The sequence below is a fragment of the Crocuta crocuta genome, unplaced genomic scaffold, assembly GCF_008692635.1.
Source record: "Crocuta crocuta isolate KB4526 unplaced genomic scaffold, BGI_CrCroc_1.0 scaffold62, whole genome shotgun sequence".
NCBI lineage: Eukaryota > Metazoa > Chordata > Mammalia > Carnivora > Hyaenidae > Crocuta > Crocuta crocuta.
The window spans coordinates 2,287,807-2,311,792 of NW_027529173.1; the positions used below are offsets into that span (position 1 = coordinate 2,287,807).

The 23,986-nt window shown below is 37.7% G+C and overlaps 1 protein-coding gene across 4 annotated transcripts in view; it reads right to left on the bottom strand.

Annotated features, from left to right (window-relative positions):
* The window catches only part of ITGB8 (integrin subunit beta 8), an 81,501-nt gene extending 70,109 nt beyond the window's left edge, over window positions 1-11,392 (bottom strand). For all 4 annotated transcript variants that reach the window (XR_013333589.1, XM_077757657.1, XM_077757655.1 and 1 more), the window contains exon 1: window positions 10,968-11,392. Coding sequence is in view for 3 of the 4 variants with exons in the window: in XM_077757657.1 (XP_077613783.1) it covers window positions 10,968-11,094 (127 nt within the window). In the remaining variant the exon portion in view is untranslated. The remainder of the gene's footprint in view (window positions 1-10,967) is intronic.
* Window positions 11,393-23,986: the final 12,594 nt, after the last annotated feature.

Sequence of the window (23,986 nt, forward strand, 5' to 3'; positions counted from 1 at the left end):
ATTGATCCCAGTACTTGTGTTAATTAAATTATAAAATCCCAGTGGAAACTATTTGACTTTCATTACATTTTTCTTTGATATGTAAATTAAACTAATTTACTTACTCTAAAAACAGAAAGGTCACATTAGGATTGATTTTTAAAACAAAAAATAGTCCTTTTAGTCCATGAAAGCAGTATACAAATGTTTATTTTACCTGTTCAGTCACTTATAAATATTAAATATATGTCAGCTGACTAATTCAACCAAGTTTGGCTAATTCATGGCAGTAAAATGTTCTTCTGTGACATATTTTAAATTAATAAGGGGAGATAAAAAGTAAAAGCTAACCTAAAAATACCTGGTATTTTTTAAAAAAAAGCACTGGTATTTTCATTATTTGCTACTATTCCTACAGCAATATATATATTACTACACNTGCATACACTCCACTCTTGCTATAACAGTCTTTGTAAGAAAATAGAGTTCAGTGTAATCTCTTCACATCTTAAAGTTTACCAAAAGGCATTTAGTTACTAACAAATAAAAGCACCTTATCATGAGTTAGTTTTCCTTATGCAGTAATCACTGGTATTTTCATTATTTGCTACTATTCCTACAGCAATATATATATTACTACACAAGTCTGTCTTTAACTTCATTAGAGTGAAAAGCAAGAGTAAAAATGGTGGTGGGAATAACATGACCAAAAAACGGTTACAACCAAGACTAAGAAATCATTAAGTAAACTAAGTTCTATTTTCCTATCTTGATAAATATGCATTGATAATGCTCTAGAAAACTAGGTTTGAATGTAGAGTTTCAGACTTTTTAGATTTCTGTTTGGGAACTGGCAGTGTGTGAAGTGTTGCCCCTTCATCCTCTAGCTTTATTCTACATTTGCAAGTAGCCTATCACTTACCAACATGGACACTCCAGCATACATTTCCAAGCTCTCTTTACTTCCCCTCTCCTGGAGTGTGGAATACAGTCTACCCACAGGATGGCCCTGAAAGTAATTTGGGGCTGCTTGGGCAGACAATTCTGGAGATGATCTAGAAGGGGATTGAAGACTGAATAGTCATACAGCTTGGATAACTTGCCTTTGGGGAGAACCAAAGAAGGGAATCTTCTTACCCCTGGAAGGTAGTTTGTAACAATGTTGGAGAGTGGAGAGTCAGTCCACTCAGGTTTGAATTCCGGTTCCATTACTTATTTATTAGCTAAGAGATCTTGAAGAAGGAATCCAGTATCTCTTTGTTTGCTTAACTATAAAATGGAAATGATCAGAGTACATATCTCAGAGGGTAATGGGCATTAAAGGATATTTTTTAATGTTTATTTTTGAGCGGGGGGGGGAGACAGAGAGAGGGAGAGAATGAGGGAGACAGAAGAGAATCCAAGCAGGCTCTGCATTGAGAGTACAGAACCCAAAGCAGGGCTTAATCCCACAAACCGTGGGATCATGACTTGAGCTGAATTCAAGAGTTGGACACTTAATTGACTAAGCCACCCAGGTGCCACAGGATATATTTTTATACTGTATGTACAGAAGGGTACCTGGCATACAGAAAATACTTCACAAATGTTAACTATTATTATTTTTTTAACTCCAGAACCCAGACTTGTACCTGACACCAAGCTGTAGATGCTTTAAGAAAACCTAAATGAATAATGATTAAATGTATTAGAATAGTCCCTCTTCAAATCCTTTTTGGTATTTGGTCAAATAACTATAACTCAAGTTTCTATAATCTAAGTAGAAATCAGTTTTAAAATACACACGGAGGATAAAGGATCAGGATTACTTTTTAGACCTAATTATCAACAATGAAAGTAATTATCACAGAAATTCAAAAGGAAAACAACTTTGTAAAAAGTAGATTAAAAAATACCAAGTCTCTATTTTGATCTTTGCTAAAGATTTGCCTATAAAGCCAAGAGACTGCTTTCTGGAGTGGACTGAGAAAGCAGAAACAAGTGTATTTTATGTCATTAAAACTTTTATAATAGAACTCCCTTTTAAATGAAAACTATATTCCTAAAGTTCAAATTCTAATGAGGATCAGAGCTACAGATGACCAATTTTAAACTAATCTTACTTGCTTAGATACCCAATTTTAAACTAATCACTATTGTCGTCACCTCATTCATTGAGTCCTTTACTTCAAATAGTTTATTAAGACCTGCTGAGTGCCAAGCACTGGAGACACAGAACCAACAGGCAGTTTCTCTCCTAAGGAGGTCTGAGGTGGGTGCGGAAATGGGACATGAACAAGGATCCAGAGGGTTAGGCATGGGATGCTCTGGAAAGGGTTTGTCTGCCAAATGGAAGAGCCTGAAGGCAGTGGGAGCCATAGAAGATTCAGAGTAGAAAGGTAAAATGTGGACAGAGATTTGAAATGATGGAGACTGGTTAGGAAGCACGCAGAATGAAGATATTTCAGGCTTTCTCCACTCTAGTGGCATTGTATTAAAAGGAGGGGATAGATTTGAGATAACATTATGGACCAAGAGTTGGTGTTTAAAAAAAGTCTCCATTTTCCTTTAAGCATCTCACTAGTCTCACCCACTTATTTATCATCTTGTCACCCCTTCACTACCTTACAACTCTTTTCTTCCATAAGTGAGAGTTTGATAACCTTTAATAGCAAACGAGAAAACAATTCCTTTTACTGTTATCAGCTTGGAAATCCTAATGTATCTTACCCCCTTTTTAGAGGAGCTAAACCATAGGGAAGATTGTGAAATGCCTTAAGTGGATGTAGAAAGAAAAGAAAAATATTAATAAGTTTAATATCATCTTTTTAAAATGGCCTGGTTTCACCCTCATATATGATAGCATCTAATCTCCCTCAGGACAGTTTCACACTCTACTTTCCCTTTCTTCTTTTTATCATGCCTGTATATATATCATAACATATTATCATAACATTCATGTATAATGTTTCATGTAATGAAATATATATGTAACATACCATATTCTCATATATATACATCTATATATACATATAAGCACATGCGTGTATATATATATATATATTTTTTTTGTTTGTTTTCTTCAATTGGAATGTAAGTATCATGAGAGCAGGGATTTTGTTTTGCTCTCTGCTGTATTCCTAGTGGGCTTAGGCAGAGCCTTTTATATCTCATTATCAAACTTCTGCATGAAGAGACACAGTCTCTTGTGCTCCTTGGTTGGCTCCCTCAAAGAAGAGTAAAAAGAAGAAGGGCTGTTCTGCCCTTAATGAGATGGTGACCAGAGAATACACCAAGGGCATTCACAAGTGCATCCATGGCTTCAGCTTTAAGAACCATGCCCCTCGGGCATTCAAAAGGGTGCCTGGAAATTTGCCATAAAGGAGAAGGGAACTCCAGATATGTTCAATGACACCAGGCTCAACAGAGCTTTCTCAGGGAAAGGAATAAGGAATGTCCTACACTGTACTTGTATTTGGTTGTCCAGAGCACGTGAGGATGAAGATTCACTAAACAAGTGCTCTATGTACGTTACCTATGTACCTGTCACAGCTTTAAAAAATCTATAGAAAGTCCATATGGATAAAAACCAAATGTTGATTGTCAAATAAAGTTATAAAACTGCAATAAACAAAACAAAACAGAAAACAGCAAAACATCTGCCTGAAGAAAGCATATCAGTATATACGCCTAGTATATACTGGACATGCTTTAAATAACCAATATTGCTAGACATGGCTAATCATTGCAAATATTAAACAGCTGAAGGACTACTTCAGTAAAAATTCATGGAGAAAAAATAATATGAATATATTAAACAATGTAGAACACCAAACTATAATAGAGTAGCTCCAAGCAGCTAGGAATGTCACAAGCCCTATGATGATCAACAGTCGGATTCATGTACCATGATTTTGTCCCTTCTAACACTTTTGGCTGAACAGGTAACCAGCTCCTTACTGGATTAATGTCTTATTCTTTTTCTCTCATAATCACAAATCATACACATCTGTAACACACTGGAAGATCCTGTAGGAGGCAGAGTTACACTCTAGGTTACTCCCATAAAGCCACACTCTTCTCTTCATTCTCACTGGGATATGAAACTAACCATTGTAAGTTGTATTTAAGATGACCTGAAAGCGTTTGGGGGCTTCCACAGAGGTATGTTTTGACCCTTTCTCCAATTCACAAATCAGTATCCTCTTATCTGTAGTTACTCTATGCTAGTAATATTGTTATAGGGCAAGACCCAGAATCCCCATAGAAGGTGTATGCGAAAGTCCTGTTTCATGTGATAGTCACAGTGAATGTATAACTTAGAGTAACATCCAGAAACTTTTGAAGAAGGTATGAGACAACATAACAGAGTTGAAATCTCATCTCTTCTACTTATCAGCTAGGTGATTTGGAGCAAATTATTTATCTCCATTGTGCTTCAGTTTCCTCATTTCTAAAATATGATAATAATTCTACCTCTCTCATAGTATTAATATGAAGATTAATATGGTAAATCATTTATATTAGTGAATGATATAGTGTAAGAGCTACCCAACAGTTTATTAGATTATGTGAGTTCTTTCTACTTCATATAGAAGCCACACTTAAAAGAATTCCTTAGTGTGTGAGTGGCAAACTGACATCTTTAGAGATTAACGATTAGGTCACCTACTTAAGCTCAGTATTTAATTGTTCAATTTAATAAAATGCAAAATGAATCCTCATAAAAATTTTTATGGATTCTTTAATTTTATAATCAATATACAGCTTACAGAATATATTTCATCTATAATTAGAGAAGATACATAGGGCTCAGCATTCTCATGCTGGCAAAACTCTAAATTTATAGACTTGGGCCACAGCAGGGACTAATTTTAAGGACCAAGAAGGACTAACCATATACAGTACAGGGTTGGTTATGGATGTTATTAGGTTATTTGATGAAACAGACTATTTCCTTAAGGTAAGATTCAATAATATTACAAGTAATACTGTTTTTATACCAGTTACTCAATGAGACTTACAAAACCAGCACAAAGACATCATTTAAATGACAGAATGCTATACAACAGGCATTATCAAGGGGGATGCTTTGAGCATCTGAACTTATTAAGTACAAACAAGAGAAAGGCTACATACGAAGGTAAATAGTTTATTACTCTTCTGGAAAACTGATGGCCCCTGCATAGGATTGGCTCCTATTTGTTAAAGCCTAAAGAAACTGAGATCAAAACAATACCCTCTGATATCCAGCTAGTGAACAGTAAAGTGACTGCGGGGTGCGGATGTTGGTAAACAAAATGAAGAATTTAACACCCAACTATTTTATACCTAGAGAAGTCAAATTTCACAGATGGGCAGAAAAGGTTCTAAACTGTTGAACAACAAAGACCAGGTTATCTCAAATACTTTATTTGTTTTGAGGAAGGTTCATTCAAAACGGTGAACAGGAAAATTGAAAAGGCAATATAATTTTGCTATATCATATTTCTCATGTCTCATAAAAAAATCAAACTGGAAGGAAAACTGATTATCACATTTATCTTGTTATTGCCTATATTAAAACCTATTCAAAGATATCCCTTACTCTCCTAAATAAAATCTCCTGATTCCCCTTAATAATTCATTAAAATTATTAACTATTTTTTTCAGTCTAATCACGGCTTAATTAGCTTACCAATTGTATATGTTCATGAATAAACAATTTATGTTTAAAACTTATACATTGGAAAAAAATTATCAGCTGGTAAAATTATTCTCATATAACTTTTTTATACCTGGTCAGTCCTATTTTTAGAGTCCTATATAAATGGTTTTACTACTTGAAGATATGGTATGCTCAAAACAAAAAAAAGATGTTACAAGATTAAGTCAACTTTTATCATATGTGAATGGAAAAAAAAATCACAGCCAAATTGGTTCCTTGGGCAATTTTTTCATGCTTATACAAAATAGAGAAATACCTTTATTTTTCTTCTGAAAGAAGATTCTGTTATTGTCTAATAAATATAGTAGAACTTAATTCTTCAGTTCATCTGTTTTTTACAAAGATTAAAGAGATTGATAGGAAAAAAATGAAGCCTTGTCTTGGACTGAACAAAATAATCAACTGATGAAAAAATGAAGAAGAATTTACTTTTTCATTCCTTCATTCACTCAACAAATATCTACTTAGCTCCTTGTACATAGCTGGCATTTCCACAACTCAAATGAGAGCAAAGTACCTTTCTCATAACCTTTAATGTAGTTGCTGGGTTGGGAGCAAGGGAGAAAGACAGTAACTAACAAACAAATAATAATATATTAGGGGTGCTAAAATATATAAAAGAAAAAAGATGCAGGGTAAGGAACTAAATAGTATTGATAAGGAGGACAGTGAAGGTCTTTTTGATAAGATGATATTTGAATAGACATCTGGAAGAACTAGGAGAGAGGGAATCAGAAATATATTTCAAGGCAGCACATTCCAGGCAGAGGACTGTGCGTTCAGGATTGGAGGTAGGGTCATGCGTGGTCCATCCAAGCTATAGCAAGAAGCAAGCAAGTGTGATTGTAACAAAGTGAGAGAGGAAAAGAGACTTAGGAGGTAAAGTCAGGAAGTCATCAGAATCTTGGAAGTCATGTAAAGACTTGGCCTTCAATTGAGAGATGAAAAACCATGTAGAGTTCTGAGGGGAGGAATGATAGAACCCAAGGCACATTTTAAAAAGGTGAGCCTGGCTGCACTTTGAAGTAGAGAAGCCAGTTTAATAGGCATTCAAGAGTTCAAGCAAAAAATGGCATGAACCACTCCATGGCAGTGGAGGTGGTAAACTGACTTGTGGAATGTGAGAGAAACAGAAATCAAGGATGCCACCAAAATGTTACCCTGAACTACTGGAAGTATGGCTGATCACAAAGTGAGATGAAGAAGAGTATTAAAGAAGCAAGTTTGAGGGAGAAAATTGGACCTTTGGTTTTGAACACATTAGGGTTTTGCCTTTAAACTTACAGTGGATATGCCAAAGAGGCAGTTTGCTATGTTCTCTGGAAATCAGAGAAGAGGTCAGGACTGGAGTTGTTAGCATACAACTGGTAGTTAAAACCCAAGACTGCATTAGTCCACCTGAAGATTCAGTATATATCTAGAAAAGAAAGTTCAGGTATAACTTGTTTTGAGTTTCAGTTTTAAGGATTGTTCCTACTGTCTCTTGAATCGTCTTGAATCAAGAAAACTTGAAAGTTTTTCTCCTCTCTACTGGACCATTGCAAGTGCATATCAATACATGTTGTAATACCTGTCATCTTCTATTTCTCTCTCTCCTTAATAGCAAAAATCCTTGAAAGAGTTGTCCATTCTTGCTGTCTGCAATTCTCCTCACCTATGATTCCATTGGGATAAAATAATTGATATTTGGCTGGGGAAGTAGACTTATTCATGCATTTTTTTCTTTTTCATATACATGCATACCAAAAAGCTTTTACATAGGCATAGTTTTAAGAGAACTATTTTTAATGCAGCCATAACAGAATCATTGAAAAGTATATGGTTGAAACTCTTTTATTTCCTCCCTCACTTCTGCATTTCTTCCCTGTAGCCCAAAATTTCAGCTAAAAAATTCATGCTGTGAAACAAATGATAGTGTTTCTCCTCCAGTAGTACTTTGATTTGCTGAAATAATTTGGGATAAAATAATATATAATTTGTTTCAAAATAATCTTATTAGGGAAGGAGATGAACTGAGTAGGTGAAGCTGGCCCTGAGTTGATAGTTGATGAAGCCTGGTGATAGGTATATGGTCATTCCTTATACCATTCTCTGTACTTCTGTATGTGTTTGAAAATTTCCAAATATAAAGTGAAAAATGAAAAAAACTTACTGTCAGTACTGCACTTAATCCAAAGAAATCCATTACAATGGTGAAATTTCAGATAATTTGTTAACAGGTGAAGGAAATATTTTGGGGCACAGGAATTTTCACAAATCATTACTAGTTCTTTTGGTTTCTTATACAGCACAAAAACTTTTCATGTACAGCACAAACTTTTGTTTTTTCAATCAGGAAGTATCTTAGTTGCATTAAGATAGAATTAATTTGGATGTTTATTGTGCAAATAATTTGGAAGCCTGGACCTTTAAAACTGAAGCCTGGTTCTCTTAAATATCCTCTTACTTTAGGTAAGCGTAAAGAAATCTAAGAACACCTATGATACAAAATATGTTCTAAGGTAAAATAATATTACAGTTACAAAATAATGCTAATCCAGCTGATTACTATTTAAAAGAATAATTGATTATGCACTGAAGGTAAAATTACATTGCAATAATAGTTAACACCTTTTATTAATAAAGAAGGTAATTTCTAAAATTTGTCACTCTTATATTGCCCTATAAAAATTTAGGTTAAAAAAAGATTTTTAACCTTGCAAAGTGAACAAATGTAGAAACAACAGTGTTGCTACATTAACTATTCAAATATTAACCACTAAGTATTCTTTAGCGTTTCCCAGTTACTCATTAACTATTTTATACTGTTATTGTTTCTCCAATTGTTGGTGATTTCCACCAAAGAAAGTTGAAAGACATTTTTGTAGATTAGAAAAATAGTCAGATTTTATTAACAACATCTCCTTGATCACCATATATTCATTATTAAAAGTCTACTATAGTATGTATTTGGGACCTAAAAATCCTACTTCAAAAATTAAACCCAAAGTTATGTTGTTGTGCAGTTTATGGTTACTTGTGTATGCCTTTATTTTCCTAAACTTTCCTTGGTGTAAACTACTGAACAAGGGAACAAGATTTCTTTTGTAACTGATACCTAAATTTCTATTCTGCTTTAAGCATCTAATTTGCACTGTGAAGACATATAATTTGAGACTTGTAGCTCTATCATGGAAGTACAACAGTTTATGCTGATCTCTAATTTTCTGAGTTGTACTGGCTATAATTTAAATTTTTTGCATGATTTTAACTGCAATGCAAACCACTATACATCAGAAACCTTTGTATATTGACAGAGACTGGGAAAAGGATGTCTTGTTCTGATTTCAGATAAGCATTCCCTTTTCACAACTGCAGGTGCAAGGGAGCCCATTCATAGCATTTGCTTCAAACCAGTTCTAGTCACTGGATGAAAATACAATGCTATTACATGAGAACTTGACTGGTTTTTACAAGGACATGAAAAAAAGTTTTTAATGTTTATCCATTTTTGAGAGAGAGAGAGAACGCAAGTGGGGGAGGAGCAGAGAGAGGGGGACACAGAATCTGAAGAAGGCTCCAGGCTCTGAGCTGTCAGCACAGCTGAACTGTGAGATCATGATCTGAGCCAAAGTTGGATACTTAGCTGACTGGGCCACCTAGGTGCCCACGAATATTTTTAAAGTATTGTTATTAGTAGTAAATTCTAGAAGGAAGTAGCACTTTTTTCTTTGTTAAGTGTATTTGGGACAAAATATACTCTGTTGACACAGTCTTGGTCATTTTACTATTGTGTGTGTATGTGTGTGTGTGTGTGTGTGCGTCCACACGCACACATGTGTGTTTTTACTAAATCTAGAAAAATACTTTGTCACTTATTAATGGAAGATGGAATTATACCTGGTGGAAAATATATTGCAATTAATGCATGTTCCACTAAAGAGATAATTGATAGTGTTACTATTTCCTTTGCTTTAAATTTCACTTATGTGAAATAAACATATAAGCCAAAATATAACTACAAGATAAAAATTTACTCTAAATTGCTCTCATTTCACATAATTGGGTAAATCTCCTTTTGAAACAAATATTAGACAATGATATGTGCAACAAATGAGTGAAACTAGCTGGATGTTTCCATTATAAACTCTTACTTATAAGGTTATGACTTGATCGTTTTTATTAGCTTCAGGTAGAAACATGGCACATCAATTCAATGTATAAAAGAAAATTTTAGTCTAGAAAACAATTACAACCCTATACTTCAACAGCAGAGGTCAGAGAAAAGCTCTAACAGAATTTAAAGGCTTGATGACCAAACACAAAATACAGTAATTTTTTAAAAAATGGCAATAACATTTGCATTGGCAAAAATAAATGTTTGGCCTAGATTTAAAACTAAGAAGATCTCATCACAAATTGATGATTAGTACTATTATTTACTGCATGTTTTACTGTTTGTGAACAATCCAGTACAGCTAGCTTAAATTTGCATGTAATTCAAAAGTGCCACACCTTTTCTTACACTATTTGACTTGAGCATCCTTGTGATTTACAGAGGGAGGTGCATCCTCACTTGTAAAATAAGGACAATATACTTTATAAAGAAGTATCATTTCCAAATCCAGGCAATTCTGATAGAAGTGGCTTGCCTGGATTAAATGGTGTCGATCCTACTCTAAATTTATGTCTTTGGGTCTCAGTCTCAGGGGCTGATCTTACTGAGGATCAATCAGCTAGGACTTTTTGTTAAAGATGAAAACAAAAATCATGACTTAAAGAATATTCCTAGTGTGTTTAATTCATTCAGGTTGAGCACTATGGTAGAAGCAACTTGTATGCAGCCATCTTCTCATGGACTCAAAACCAGAAGACTCACTCCCATTATACCAATTTGTATCCTCAGGCTTGAATCAAATCCAAGTTAGTGGTTAGTAGATCCACATGCAGAAATATGGGGGGCATCTTTAAAGATGACATAAAGGAGAATGCCTTCAAGGATGGAGCAGAACCCCTAAATTGGCTTATGTAAATATGACCTTCCATTCCTCCAGACTTCCATTCTATTACTGCTTGCCCCAAACCCGGGACCAACACACAGAGTCTTCGTGTAATTGTTATTGCTGTCACTCCAGGACGGAAACACTTCACACCTGGCCTAACTCAGGCCGCCTGAAGGGAGGACGCTGCCACACACTCGCCCTTCTGAAGTTCTCAGGACAAGGAGGCTGACATTGGGCCACTTACCTGGCCAGGATGTGCTTCATCACAGACCAAGACCTTTGGGGAAGAGAAGAAAACAAAAGAAAACAAAATAACTTACCACTGTGGCCCAGTCCAAGAACAACTAAAAACACCCAGGCCGCCCGAAGGAATGGGGCAGGACCTGGCCGGCAGTTTTGCAGGCAGACAAATGCGGCAGTAAAAAAAGCCAGGGCGGAGCGGCACATAATGCAAAGCAGCCTGCACAGCGCCCGCCGCCTGGCTGCGATCCGGATGCGCGCTGGCGACTCCCGGGCGCACCTCGGGGCCCGCGGGCCAAGTGTCGCTAAGACGTTTCCCGAAGGCCCAGCAGGCGGACCCCTCGGCTCGTAGCAAGTGGTGCAGGTACGCCGGACCGGGCACCGCTTGGCATCTCAGGGCCCCCGCGGCCCTGCCAGCTCTGCTCCGCGGTCCCGCGATCTCCGCGAGAAGTACCTCCTCTGACGGTCAATGGCCCGGGGCGGCGACGCGAGCGAAGGCTCCGCAGCCGGCTCAGGGACAAAGAAAAGAGCTTTTGTTTCTCTCCAGCCGATGGGGCTTCTGCTGCATAAATCAGCTTACTGAACAGCCAAACAGAATCAAACCCAAACAAAGCCCGAAGCCTGGGGGAAAAACCAGCCTAAAGTACTATCACTGGGTGATGCTGCATCTGTGGGAGGGGACGCCGGCGAGGCCGAGGGGGAAAAAAGTCGATGGCGCATCAATCAGCGCGAGCTTCTTCCACAGGTGGGCAGGGAGGCCAACTCCACTTAGCTACAGCTTTGCAGCCTCGTCAGCTGAGCAGCGGGCAAAGTCAGTGCGGCAGCGTCCGGGCTAGCGAGGGAGGAAGCTCAGGGTGCCAGTAGCAGGGGATGACGGCTCCGGCGGCACCCTAGAAGCCCCTGTCGGCGCCCGCGGACGCAGAGCGTGGCATAGCAGCTCCCCGCTCCGCCGGGAGTGGAGGCACGGCCTCTAGCGCAGGAGAGGAGGTTCCGCGAGGGTGCAGTAGCCCGGCCTTGCGGGGCGGGAGCTTCGTACCCTAGTCCTTCTGGCCCCGGTGTGTGGCTCAGGCGACCCGCCGTCCAGAACCCGGGCAGCTGGCGCACTCTGGGGTACACCCTGCTAGCAGGCGAGGGTGGGGAGCAGGGGTCCCGCTCCGGCCCCCGGGTTGCGGGGGGTGGGGGTGGGGCTCCCGAAGTGCTGATAGCTGGGCGCGCTCGGGGCCGCGAGTTGCTAGGAAACCGCCCCACGCTACCCAGCGCCTCGCCCCGGCCGCCTGCAGGCGCAGCGCCGGCTCCGGCGGCAGCAGCAGCAACAGCTCCGAGCAGCGTGGGCGGGACATTGGTGAGGCATGAAGTCACCGCGGCCCACACTCGCTCTTTGTTTTGCTCACTCCAGCTCTTTTTCTCCCCCTTGGCTCTGATAGTTGCCATTCCCATCGTTCACAAGAGCTCCCGAAGCGTAGCTGCGCAACAAGAATCGCTCTCCCTGTTTCCTTTCCCCCTCCTCGTGGAATCCCGACACCCCAACCCCCCCCTAGCCGGTGTGGAGACTTGCTTAGTACTAATGGCAGCTGCGCTCAAATCCTAGTCTCTCACCCGGGCACTCTGCGCTGCTTTGTTCCGAGATACTCACTGCCCGGCAGCTGCAGCATACAAAGTGGAACCCAGGGGCCTCTCCCCGCCCCCAACACCCTCTGTTCCGCGGGTGCGCACTGCCAACTTTGCAGATTTAGGAGCTCACCATTCACCCCACCCCAAGACCATCCGGCATCTTCCCAGCACTTGGAGAGTTGGGCCAGTCCGCAGAAGCTGTACCCGGAGCTGCTAGCTGAAGTTTCTCGCGCCTCCTTCTCCTCTCGGAGCCTCAGCCCTCGGCTGGGCTCTTCACAAGATCTGGTGGTGGCTCTGGGTTTTTGCTAGTTACAGTGGGTCTTTTGACCTTAAGCGTCACCTTTCAAATAAACGGAACAAAGAAGTTACGAAGTGTGGCGAACGAAGCAGGAGGGAGAAGCTAAGGAGAGGATGAGAGAGGGCATTTTTGCCTGCTTGTAGTTCAGAAATTTAAGTGCAAAAAGAGAGCGGGTATGAAGCTGGGCAACTGTCAGGGAAGCCGCGCGCCTCCTCAGATCCTGTTACTACCACTCTAGACCGAGGGAGGAAACCCAGTCCCCCGGATTGAAAACAAGGCACTGTTTTCAATCTGAGAAACAGAGTGATGGTTTTCTTTTTCCTCTAGGGGCAGGAGTGGTTCCCTGTGGTAAAGTCTGACCTCTCATTTTTCCACTAGCAGCCTGCTTAACGTCTTTCATAGAGCACCCGCCCCTTACAGGCATCAGACCAGTCCAGCCAGGTCAAGGTGAAATATGTGGGAGTTTCCCCTCCTTCTTATTTGTTTAATAGTTTCCATCTCCATATTTGGAGTAAAAAAACAAGTAGGAGGCTTTCTCTCTCTTTTTTTTTTCTGTTTTCTAATTGTTAACTGAGTGAATGGAAAGTACCTGGTTAATAAGCCACAACATTGAAAACTCCCCCTTTTCAGGTGTGGACTGCACATTGGGACCCACAGAATTAGCTAAGCAAACCAAGAACCCAGCTGGAAAATTACAATTGCCCTAGATCTACAAAGAAGGTTCTTTTGAGAGACCAAATGAATGAATGATCCAAACCTGAAAAACATCCTTGTAAACACAATTCACCATTGGCAATGTACTCTAAATAGAATTAAATCAAGCTCAGCCTTATAACTTATTTCTTTAGTTACAAGTTTGAACAGCTCTAGTTTTGCTTTAGATGATGTTAAAGGAAAGGCCTGAAAATTACCTGGGATGAGGTGAGGACTTTAAATTTGAACATAAAAGGAGCATATTTTAACTCCTATTAGCCATTCTTCAGTGGGGCAGCATGTGTATTTTCCAGAGATTATTTCACAGTCATAAGGTAGGTAGTCACCATTGAGACAGTGTCGTGCTACAGTGAAGAAAAAAGTTAATTCATAATCGCTGTAAGGAAGTGTGTATAAGTGCACTCTACACTACAAAGTGACTATCACATCAGAGTTACATGACATATTTAAAAATCTAACTCTTCATGTTGGAAATGTAAATGACAGTTATGGTATTAAATAAAATATAAGCTTATGTAAATAATAATGGGTATAGTTTTGTGACATTGAAGAGGTATGCACTAATTTTTAACTATATATATCCTCTTTGATTTATGGTGGGGTTACATGTTCACAAATCCATAATAAGTTGAAAGTAGTCTAAGTTGGAAATGCATTAATAAACCTAACCTACTGAACTTTGTAGCTTGGCCTAGCCTAGCTTAAACACGCTCGGAACATGTACATTAGCCTGCAGTTGGGCGATATCTAATGCAAAGCCTGTTTTATAATAAAGTATGGAATATCTCATGCAATCTATTGAATACTGTATTGAAAGTGAAAAACAGATGGTTGTTTGGGTACAGAATGGTTGTAGATATATTGGCTGTTTACCCTTGTGATTGCTCGCCTGACTGTGAACAGCAGCTAGCTGGTGCTGCCAGCATGAGAGATAGGTACCCTACCACACATATCACTCAGAGAAGATTTGAATATGGTTTCTACTGAACTCATATCACTTTTGCATTATTGTAAAGTCAAAAAATCTTAAGTCAACCATTGTTAAGTAAAGGACTGCCAGTATTATTAGATGTCTAGATACTCTATACCAAAAAAACTGTGTAGCAAGAGGAATAAAATAAAGTTTGTAAATCTGTTGCAGGAAATTTTAAAGTCATTTAAAAAGAAAGACTTCCATGTTTTGTTATATGAGCCCCATACAAATATATATCAGAATGCCGGTTTTATGGAGTCGTTGAACAATAATTACAGTGCCATTTGTCAACACTTCCCATTTGTAAAAAGGTTATAATTCTGGCTATCAAAATAAAATAAGACAGTATCCCAGATGAGACTGTGATCCTAGCAAGCTATTTACAAACAAGTCAACCGTACATTTTGGGCTATAAACATATAAGTGAATTCTCCTGTGCCCTGCAAATCATCTATAGGGTTTTCTTTCAGTAAATATAATTAGGGCCCAGGCACCAAGTTTGCTTATTTCCAGTAAGTACCACTGGTCACTACAACTTAATCCTTTTTACCCATAAGAAAATATACAAGATACTATGAAGAAATAGAGTATTGTTATCTTTACCATATTACCTGAAGGATCTTAACAGGAGGAAAAAATTTCCAGATCATGGCAAGTTGATTAATTCCTGTTTCCATCCTGTTCTGCTGTCTTGCTTTGAAATTTCTGGCAGCTAATTTTTCATCATTTGTGGTAATGAGAGCAAATGAAATTCACAGATAGTCTAAAAATAACATTTTAGCTATTCATTGCAGTCTTCCTATCATCAGATTCTTTTAGTTGCTAATAAGTCATAAAATTAGATGAATTCAGTTTCTTCCCTGCTCCTTTGATTTCTTGCTAACTCAGTTTATGACTAGCAATGAATAGGCTATGGATTGATAGTAACAGTGAGAGATATATGAGAGACTACTTTTGTCATGTGTTCAACCTTTAACTAGATTTTGTCCAAGTTATTGACCTCATGGTTATAGTTAAACCATATACATATTTTAATATTATATCTTTCTGAAGTTAAGATCAGATATTCAGTACATTTTAAGCAGAAGTTGACAAGTTATCTATGAGCTTGCTTCATCTACAGCTCTAAGGAGATGATGAATGATCCAGTAAATGGGATGTATTATTGTGACAATGACTTCTAGAGTCTACCAGTGATAAAGAACATAAGCTACTGGAAGACAGTTTTCACTGAAATATTCCATAAAGTACAGTTCCTCATACTGCGAACTGAAGACTGCCTACAGTGTAATCACCTGTGAAGTGACTTCTTAGCTCTATTCCAGGAGATTCTGAGTTCATAGATCTGGTGTGGTATACAGCAATATTTATTATTAAAAGATCCTCAAGTGGTTCTTTATGCAGTGAGGTTTAAGAACCTCTACGATAATGCATTAATACAGAAACTCCTCAAGGGCCTCAAGGGCTTATTGACAAACTCCAGTGTCAGATGCAAAGCCAAAGATAAAAGAATTGCTGGGGCCAATGTCTCTTCTCAAAGGATTCTATGGATGATTAACTCTATGAGATGTTAGTGTTTTCAGAAACAGACTTGCATGACTAAGTTTGGGAAATGCTGAATTCAAGTTAAGTTAAATCTTTTACAGGAGGATTTTCCAGAAATTTATACAGGCTAAAATGCAACTAGATTATTCAAAAGAAGAACTCTTTATTCAGAGAACATTTCACAGACTAATTTTCCATAAAGCATACTGCTGAATGAATCCTATCTTACAAATGTGGAAACTAAGAATAAGATTAATGAGGAGATAAACTTTACTTCTTGAAGAGAATTATTGAGCGACATAATCAGAGACCTTAGTCTTGTCCACCACCTCATATCAGTGATGACTTTTGGTTTCAAGTAACAGACTCAGACTGTGACTGCCATAAGTGAAACGGGAAGTTATCGGAAGGAATTTGGGAGCTGACAGAATCAGTAGGAGGCTGAGGGACTAGAACTGAACAAGGTCAAAAACCAAGGGAGACATAAGCAATGGCAGTAAGGGTCCAGCAAACCCTTAAAGTAGAATGCTTTTCTAAGCATCCCGTCATCTTTGTACAGCTTGCCCATTCAGAATCCTGGTTGGGAATGTCTGATTTTCAGAACTTAAGTCATATGCCAGTCCCCTGGCCTTTTGGGGGTAGAAGGCAGTGGGGAGGATCTTTGGCCTTTTGCTTCCTCAGTGGAAAATATAATACTGTTTCCCAACAAGATGATATGAAGTCACCTTAGGTTGTTAAAGGGAGCCCTGTAAAGTGACAAACACTTGCCACTCACATATCCTGACTCCCACAGGCAATTGATTTGCATTACCGTTGGATTTTGGGTAACAAAGCAGCTTTAATTTAACTATCTTGCCTACTAACTGATGCTTTGGTTAGTAGTGTTAGTTATCTTCATGGGTAATTTTGAATGAAACATTTTATATGTGCACAGTCTAATCCTGGATTTCTGTTATCTTTCTATAGCATATATAGCAAACTAATGCTTATTTAGCCTTTAATTCATCAGAATCATTATAGAGATATGATGATGTTTGAACTGCTTTCTGGGCTGTGTGAAATTCTTTACTGGCCAAGTCTGTAGCAGATACTGTTATTGCCCTTTCTGTACCCCTCCAGGCACACTGCTTCATTCCACATGGCCAGAAGTGCTGGGGACTGAACACTCATGGACCCTGTCTCAACCAAGGACTGACCTAATGAGAATGGAGATATAAATACTCCAGCTCCCTTGCTCCTTGTATGGAATCTCTTTGGGCTTTGTGTTCTATACTAGTACTTCTCACACTATTTTTGGACCAATTTTGACATTTTCAATCCATTATCGATTTAAGCAATGAAATATAATGAATTATTAGAAGAATGGGTGCCACACAAATGTCAAGTTTTTATAAAAGGTCATCAATACAAACTCTTATTTTTTTATACATGCTTTGTCCTGGAGCAGTCTGAAAAGGTGCAAAGACTGGAACTGTCACACATCACATTCTGAGCAATATTGAGCCCTGTTTTCCCAGGTTACCCTATAGAAGTAAGCCACAGTTGTCCACAGAGATAATTGTATTCAAACCTATTCTTCATTGGCCACTTTTTCCTCCCTCATTTCCCCACTGTTCCCTAGTATTTCCTTGTCTTAATGTGCTTTTCTGGAGGAAACTAAACTAAGACAAATAATGAATGAACCTGAAAACCACTCTAAGGAATCCTCCAGGTGTGAATTTGAATTTTCTTGTCTAGCTATGAGGGAACCCTCAGAATAAAAAGCACAAAAGCATTGAGGTCTGAAAACCTAAATTTGAATCTGTTACTTAGTAGTTGTGGAACCATGAGCAAGTTATTTACCTTCTCTGAGCCTAGGTTTATTCATTTATGCACAACAAAATTAAGATAACTGCAAAAATTGCAAATTAAACCAATGAGACCCCACTGTACCTCTATTGGAATATCTAAAATCCCAAACCCTGACAACTGATGAGATATGGAGCAATAGGAACTCATTCATTAATTGGCATCAAATGCAAAATGGTACAGCCACTTTGGGAGAGTTGCACGATTTCTTACAAAACTAAGTTCCCTCTTACTGTATAACTTGTCAATTGCATTCCTTGGTATTTACCCAAAGAAGTTGAAAAGTTATGTCTACACAAAAACCTGCACATGGATGTATATTGCAGTTTTATTCATAATAGCCCAAACTTGCAAGCAATCAAGATGCTCTTCCATAGGTGAAGGGTAAATAAACTGTGGTTATATCCAAACAATGGAATATTATTCAGCGCTAAAGAGAAATGAACTATGAAGCCATGAAAAGATATGAAGGAACCGTAAATGCATATTGCTAAATAAAGTAAGCCAATGTGAAAAGTCTACATAATGTATGATTTTAACTATATGACATTTGGGAAAGGTAAAAGTGTGCAAATAGTAGAAAGATGGTTGCTAGGGTAAGGGGATGGGGAGGGAAGGATAAATCAATGACGCACAGGGGATTTTTACAGCAGTGAACCTACTCCATATAATACTACAATGGTGGATATATGTCATTGTACATTTGTCAAATCCTGTAGAACATGCAATATCAAGAGTGAATCCTAATGTAAACTATGGACTTTGGGTGATAATGATGTGTCAGTATGGGTTCAGCCATTGTTTCAATGCTGGGATATGGGATGTTGACAATGGGGAAGGCTGTGTGTGTCAGGGAGCTAGGAGGCATATGGGAACCCATTCATTCATTTCCATTCATTTTTTCAATGAAACTAAAACTACTCAAGTTTATATAACACACACACACACACACACACACACACACACAACTGATAGATAAGATTATTATGAGAATCAAAGGAGAGATCACAAATGAAACATGTTAGAATTCACCGTATATTATCTCAAGGGTTTTTGCAATGGCAATTTAGATTATTTAAACTTCATGATATAAACAACACTGAAAATACATAAATACTTATTTCAAGACTTGGATCTTGTCATAAAAATATCATCAAATACTATTGCTGACTCAGCAATAGCACTGCTAGGAATTTACCCAAGGGATACAGAAATGCTGAGGCATAGGAGCACATGGACCCCAATGTTCATAGCAGCACTCTCAACAATAGCTAAAACATGGAAAGAGCCTAAGTGTCCATCAACAGACGAATGGATCAAGAAGATGTGGTTTATCTATACCATGGAATACTACATGGCAATGAGAAACAATGAAATCTGGCCATGTGTAGCAACATGGATGGACCTTGAGGGTGTTATGCTGAGCGAAATAAGTCAGGCAGAGAAGGACAAATACCATATGTTTGCACGTATAGGAGGATTAGGAGGAACTTGACGGAGGAACAAGGGGGAGAAAGGGAGAAATGGTGGGGGAAAGGGAGAGAGGCAAACCATGAGAGACTCTTGAATGCTGACAAAAACTGAGGACTGATGGATGTGGGGGGGGAGGAGGGATGGGAATGGAGGAGGACACTTGTGGGAATGAGCACTGAGTGTTATGTGGAAACTAATTTGACAATAAACTATTTGTAAAAAAAAAATATCATCAAATATCTTTGGCTTTGCTCAATACATAACTGTCCTTTTCTGGTAACTATACAATTCTTTATCTACATCAATAGATGTAGTGAGCATGTCTTTATACAGACACCTGTATTCCTAGCATTCTTTATGATGTTCTAGTTTTATGTCTTCTTAATTAAACAAAATTGTTCTGCAATCTTTTCAGCGTGAAGTCATCCTTGTGCAGTTTGACATAAGACTATATGAAAGTTTCATTCATTTTTACATGACAGAGGCAATATACTTAATACGACCTTTTATTTGAAATCCAGCATGTTTAACTTATATGTGGTCAGGGGGGTAATATGAATATGTAGTATATTTTAAATATTATTGTTTATTGCTCAGTACTGTAAATGCATAGCAATGTTAAGTGTCCACAGCTGGCTTTCCCAAATAAAGGTATCAGCAGATATTAAAAAGACATCTCACCATTGACATAGTTCATCTGTTGAGACTTGATGCTATGTGGACTGATTTGCACGTCATTACACAGCGAAAGGCCTTTCTGAACTTCAATAACTCAGAGTAAACCCACTACTAACATTTTCCCTCTCAGCATTTTCTCATGATCACATAGCCTCTGGAGAATGAAGTCACTACAAAATTTAAATTATTCTAATCAGATTCACATGGCATTTTTATACTTGGAATGCTTCCATTCTTGGCCCCCTTCTCCAATTTCAGAATTACTTCATGCTTCACCTTGAAGAATGTGACCTTTTCACATAGTGAGGAAATTCTTTGTAAATTAAGCAAAGGATACTCAATTTAAACATTCATTTAATAAATATGTAAATATTTATTGCACATTTGCTATGTGTAAAGTGATAGATCCTATCCTTTTCTCAAAGATATTATATAATCTGATTTGGAAATAAAATGTAATAATAAAAAAGATGACTGAGATGGTAAACAGGATAGGTCAGAAATAGATCCCAACATCAATAATAACTTAATATGACACAAAATAACCTTTGAAAATTGATGTAGAAGCAATAAATAATTTAATAAATGGTATCGGGATCATTGTTTGCTATTTGGGAAGAACATACTATTAATTTAGAAACTTACTTTATGCCAAAATATATTAAAGGATGGATTAAAGGGCTTATTATAAAACTACAAGCCTATATATATTGTTTTATTTTCTGATATTGTCAATAAAATTTATTTCTAAAATGTAAAGATTATTTATCCAATTTTAAAAGAACAAGTCAACAAATATGATGATGGTTTCTTTAAGACTTAGGTGTTTATACATACTTTAGAAAAGGCTAAAAACACATACCATAGAATGTGTTCATGCAAATCAATAAGAAAACATTTAGTTTACAATAGATAAATTTGCAACATTAATTTCATGTCTGGGAAGTTAGTCCTCTGAAGATGCAGAAATATAAGAAAATTGTTTATAAGGATGCACATTTCAGTATAATATACATTAACAACAAAAAATGCAAATGATATTTTTGGCCATGTGAACCCTTTTCAAGCTAAAGTTACAGAGAAGATTATCAAGTTTTTAAGTGCCCCCTAGGTATTATTATTCTTTCTTGGGGATGTATGCTGCATAACACCTGTCCTTCATTAGCTAACAAATTATATTAATCTCACGTTAGTGAAATGTCCATAATCTTTTCCTTCCTATTTAATGCTTTTACTTTTGCCTCAGCTCACGCTTTTCTAATCATTCTCTTGAACATGCAGCCATCGCCATCCCCACAATCCCATGGGAGTTTTCCTTCTGAAGTAAAAATCTAAACTTGTTATTCTTTTCTTAAACCTTTCTGTGGTTCATCTTGTACTATTCCCCAACCCTTCTCTAAAACATAAAAGAGACTTTAACTTAATTGTTAAGAATCATTTCTAAAAATAAAAAAAAATAGAATCATTTCTAAAATGCCATTTCTACAAAATCAGAGTTTCTCTTGGCATGATCTACAATATCTTTCACTTTTAGTAATCTTTAAAACTTTTTCATTAAAAAAGTAGTATGTTTTCATTATAGAAAATTTGAGGATATACTGCATTTTAATGGTGAGTTTTATTTGCTTTATTTTTATGTGGCTTTATTCATACTGGATCCACCATTTTTGTTTTTAATATGCATTCTTCTTGAATATCTTTCTGTATTATATGTTATTCCCTAGTGAGTTTGTTATTCATTGTACTTAAATATACTCCTTGATTCTACCAGATTCTTGTCAGGGAAACAGATAGCTTACTCAAACTGAGTAACTTGAGGAGAATTTGTTAATAAGAGGACTATTTATAAACATGGGGATAGAGTGTCAGTGATAGTGCTATATTCTTAAGTTAGAAATAGTGAGGAGATGCATCACTATCTGTAGGATTCAAAGAGTAAAAGAAGGGTGCATTACTAAACCCCAGACATACTGAGTGTGTGGATATCACATGACAAGTTCTGTTACCTTCATTCAAGAGTCACAGTCAGGCTGGTCATCTGCATGGAATGGAGAGGAAGAATAACTGCCCCTATTTCATTCTTTTCCCCTTTTCTGATGTCCTATTAAGACATACCACGGGTGAGGCCTATCCCTAAACAAGGTAGTGGAGTCATAGCCAGGGTCCAGGTAGTCTGGCCTCTCATGGCAGTCTTCTGGGGCTGATAGCAGTGAGGAACTTTTAACACCCTTGGCTTGTAGAGTGAAGAAGAGGTGTTATTTCAAGGAAGACACACAAAGGGCAAGAAGGAACTGTATAAAGAAAGCCTTCAGACAGGAAGAAAGGAACCAGTTGGTGATCTAGAGCAGGGCAAAAGAAGGGCAAATAAAGACCTTGATATCAATTTCTTCCTACTCTCCAAAGTCCTTACAATGCCTCAGATAGGCCAAACCCAATGAAAACCAGAATTAAAGTAACTCTTTAATGCAGTCTACACTGACCAGTTTCATGGGACACAAAAAGGGTAGAAAAGGGAAGTGGACAGATAAATGAAAATCATCCAACATGTTTAACTTCAAAGGTGATCACATGGCCAAAGGAAAGGAAATTGACTTTATTAAGATTGCCATAAACTATCTTGGCAAGATTAGCAAAAGAAACATGAAAATTGCCCTTTACTCTAAATTTCACATCTCTGCCTAATTATTAAGTATTTTTATCACTGCTAGCAAAAGTCAATTTCCTCTCAAATATACGCCTAATTGTTTGTTTGAATTTACTGGATCTTCTTGACTGGCCATGAAACACAAATTTCAGAATTAAATATGAACACATGTTTTGTTTGGCCCTCATACTATCTGCCAATAGAGTGATTTAATTTTTTAAACTTTTTTGCCAAATGCTTTGAAGTCAGGAGATTTCAATAAATCTTACTTTTAGCTTCTCTTAACCAGTTGGACTGTTGAACACAACCGGACCTACGTTTCTGCAAGGCACTGAGCTGGAGCGGCATATCTGCTGCTACCTAAGAGAGCTGCCAGGCGCTTCCGTTTGCCACAGTCCTCACCACTCCTGCTCTATTTTTGATAGTCAGTTACCATTTTTCAAGGTGATCACGTTACTGCTTCTCGTATACCTGGGCTGGATTTGTTCATATATGTTACATGCCCAAGTCCTATAGTCTTTAAAGTTTGTGGTCCCTCCACTAGTGGCTCAGAGAAAAAGGAGGCAGTGCCCAGCCTCCGATTCTTTATTTTTCTAGGAACAAATGACCATTTAACATCAATGCAGCAGGAACTACATTATGACCAATGGGATGTGGCATTCGTAAAATGACTGGCAATCCTTCCACAATTCCTTTTACCAAAGAGTGATTGCCTGTTACCTGTTCTGTGTCCTGGCCCTCACCACTTTCCATTATGCTTCTTCTCTCTCAGTTTTACCTGACCTGCAGGAAGTGGCTTGGAATTATAATAACTTTTCTTTCATTAAAACAGACTTATTTTTATGAAATTAGGCACTTCTCAGATGGTTTTAGGTCCTAAAATTAAGTAATAGTATGGGTCTTCATTATGGACACTGAAGATGGTTTTAGAGAGATGCTCAAGCAAAGGTATACATACAACTGAGTGATCTCAAGTTTTGTTATTTGCATAAAATGTTCAGTAGGACATTAGGCCTATTTAGATCTATTTGTGAACACTCCTTAGAATATTAGAAAGGTTAAAAGATAACAAGAGTTTGAAGAACTTAAAGATTTGTTTTAAATATTTTACCTGATAGCAAACAATCTAATCTGTCTCTAGAGAAGGAAGAGAAATAACAATTGGAGGCATAATGACGACATAGCCTTACTTCAGAAGATCAACAGAGCTTGAAAACTCAGTCCAAAAACGTTACTCTGTCTTCATTTTCTCTTATCTATTTTAGACCCCAGGACAGAATATTCAAAGGCATGTTGGAAAACACATATCTTTATA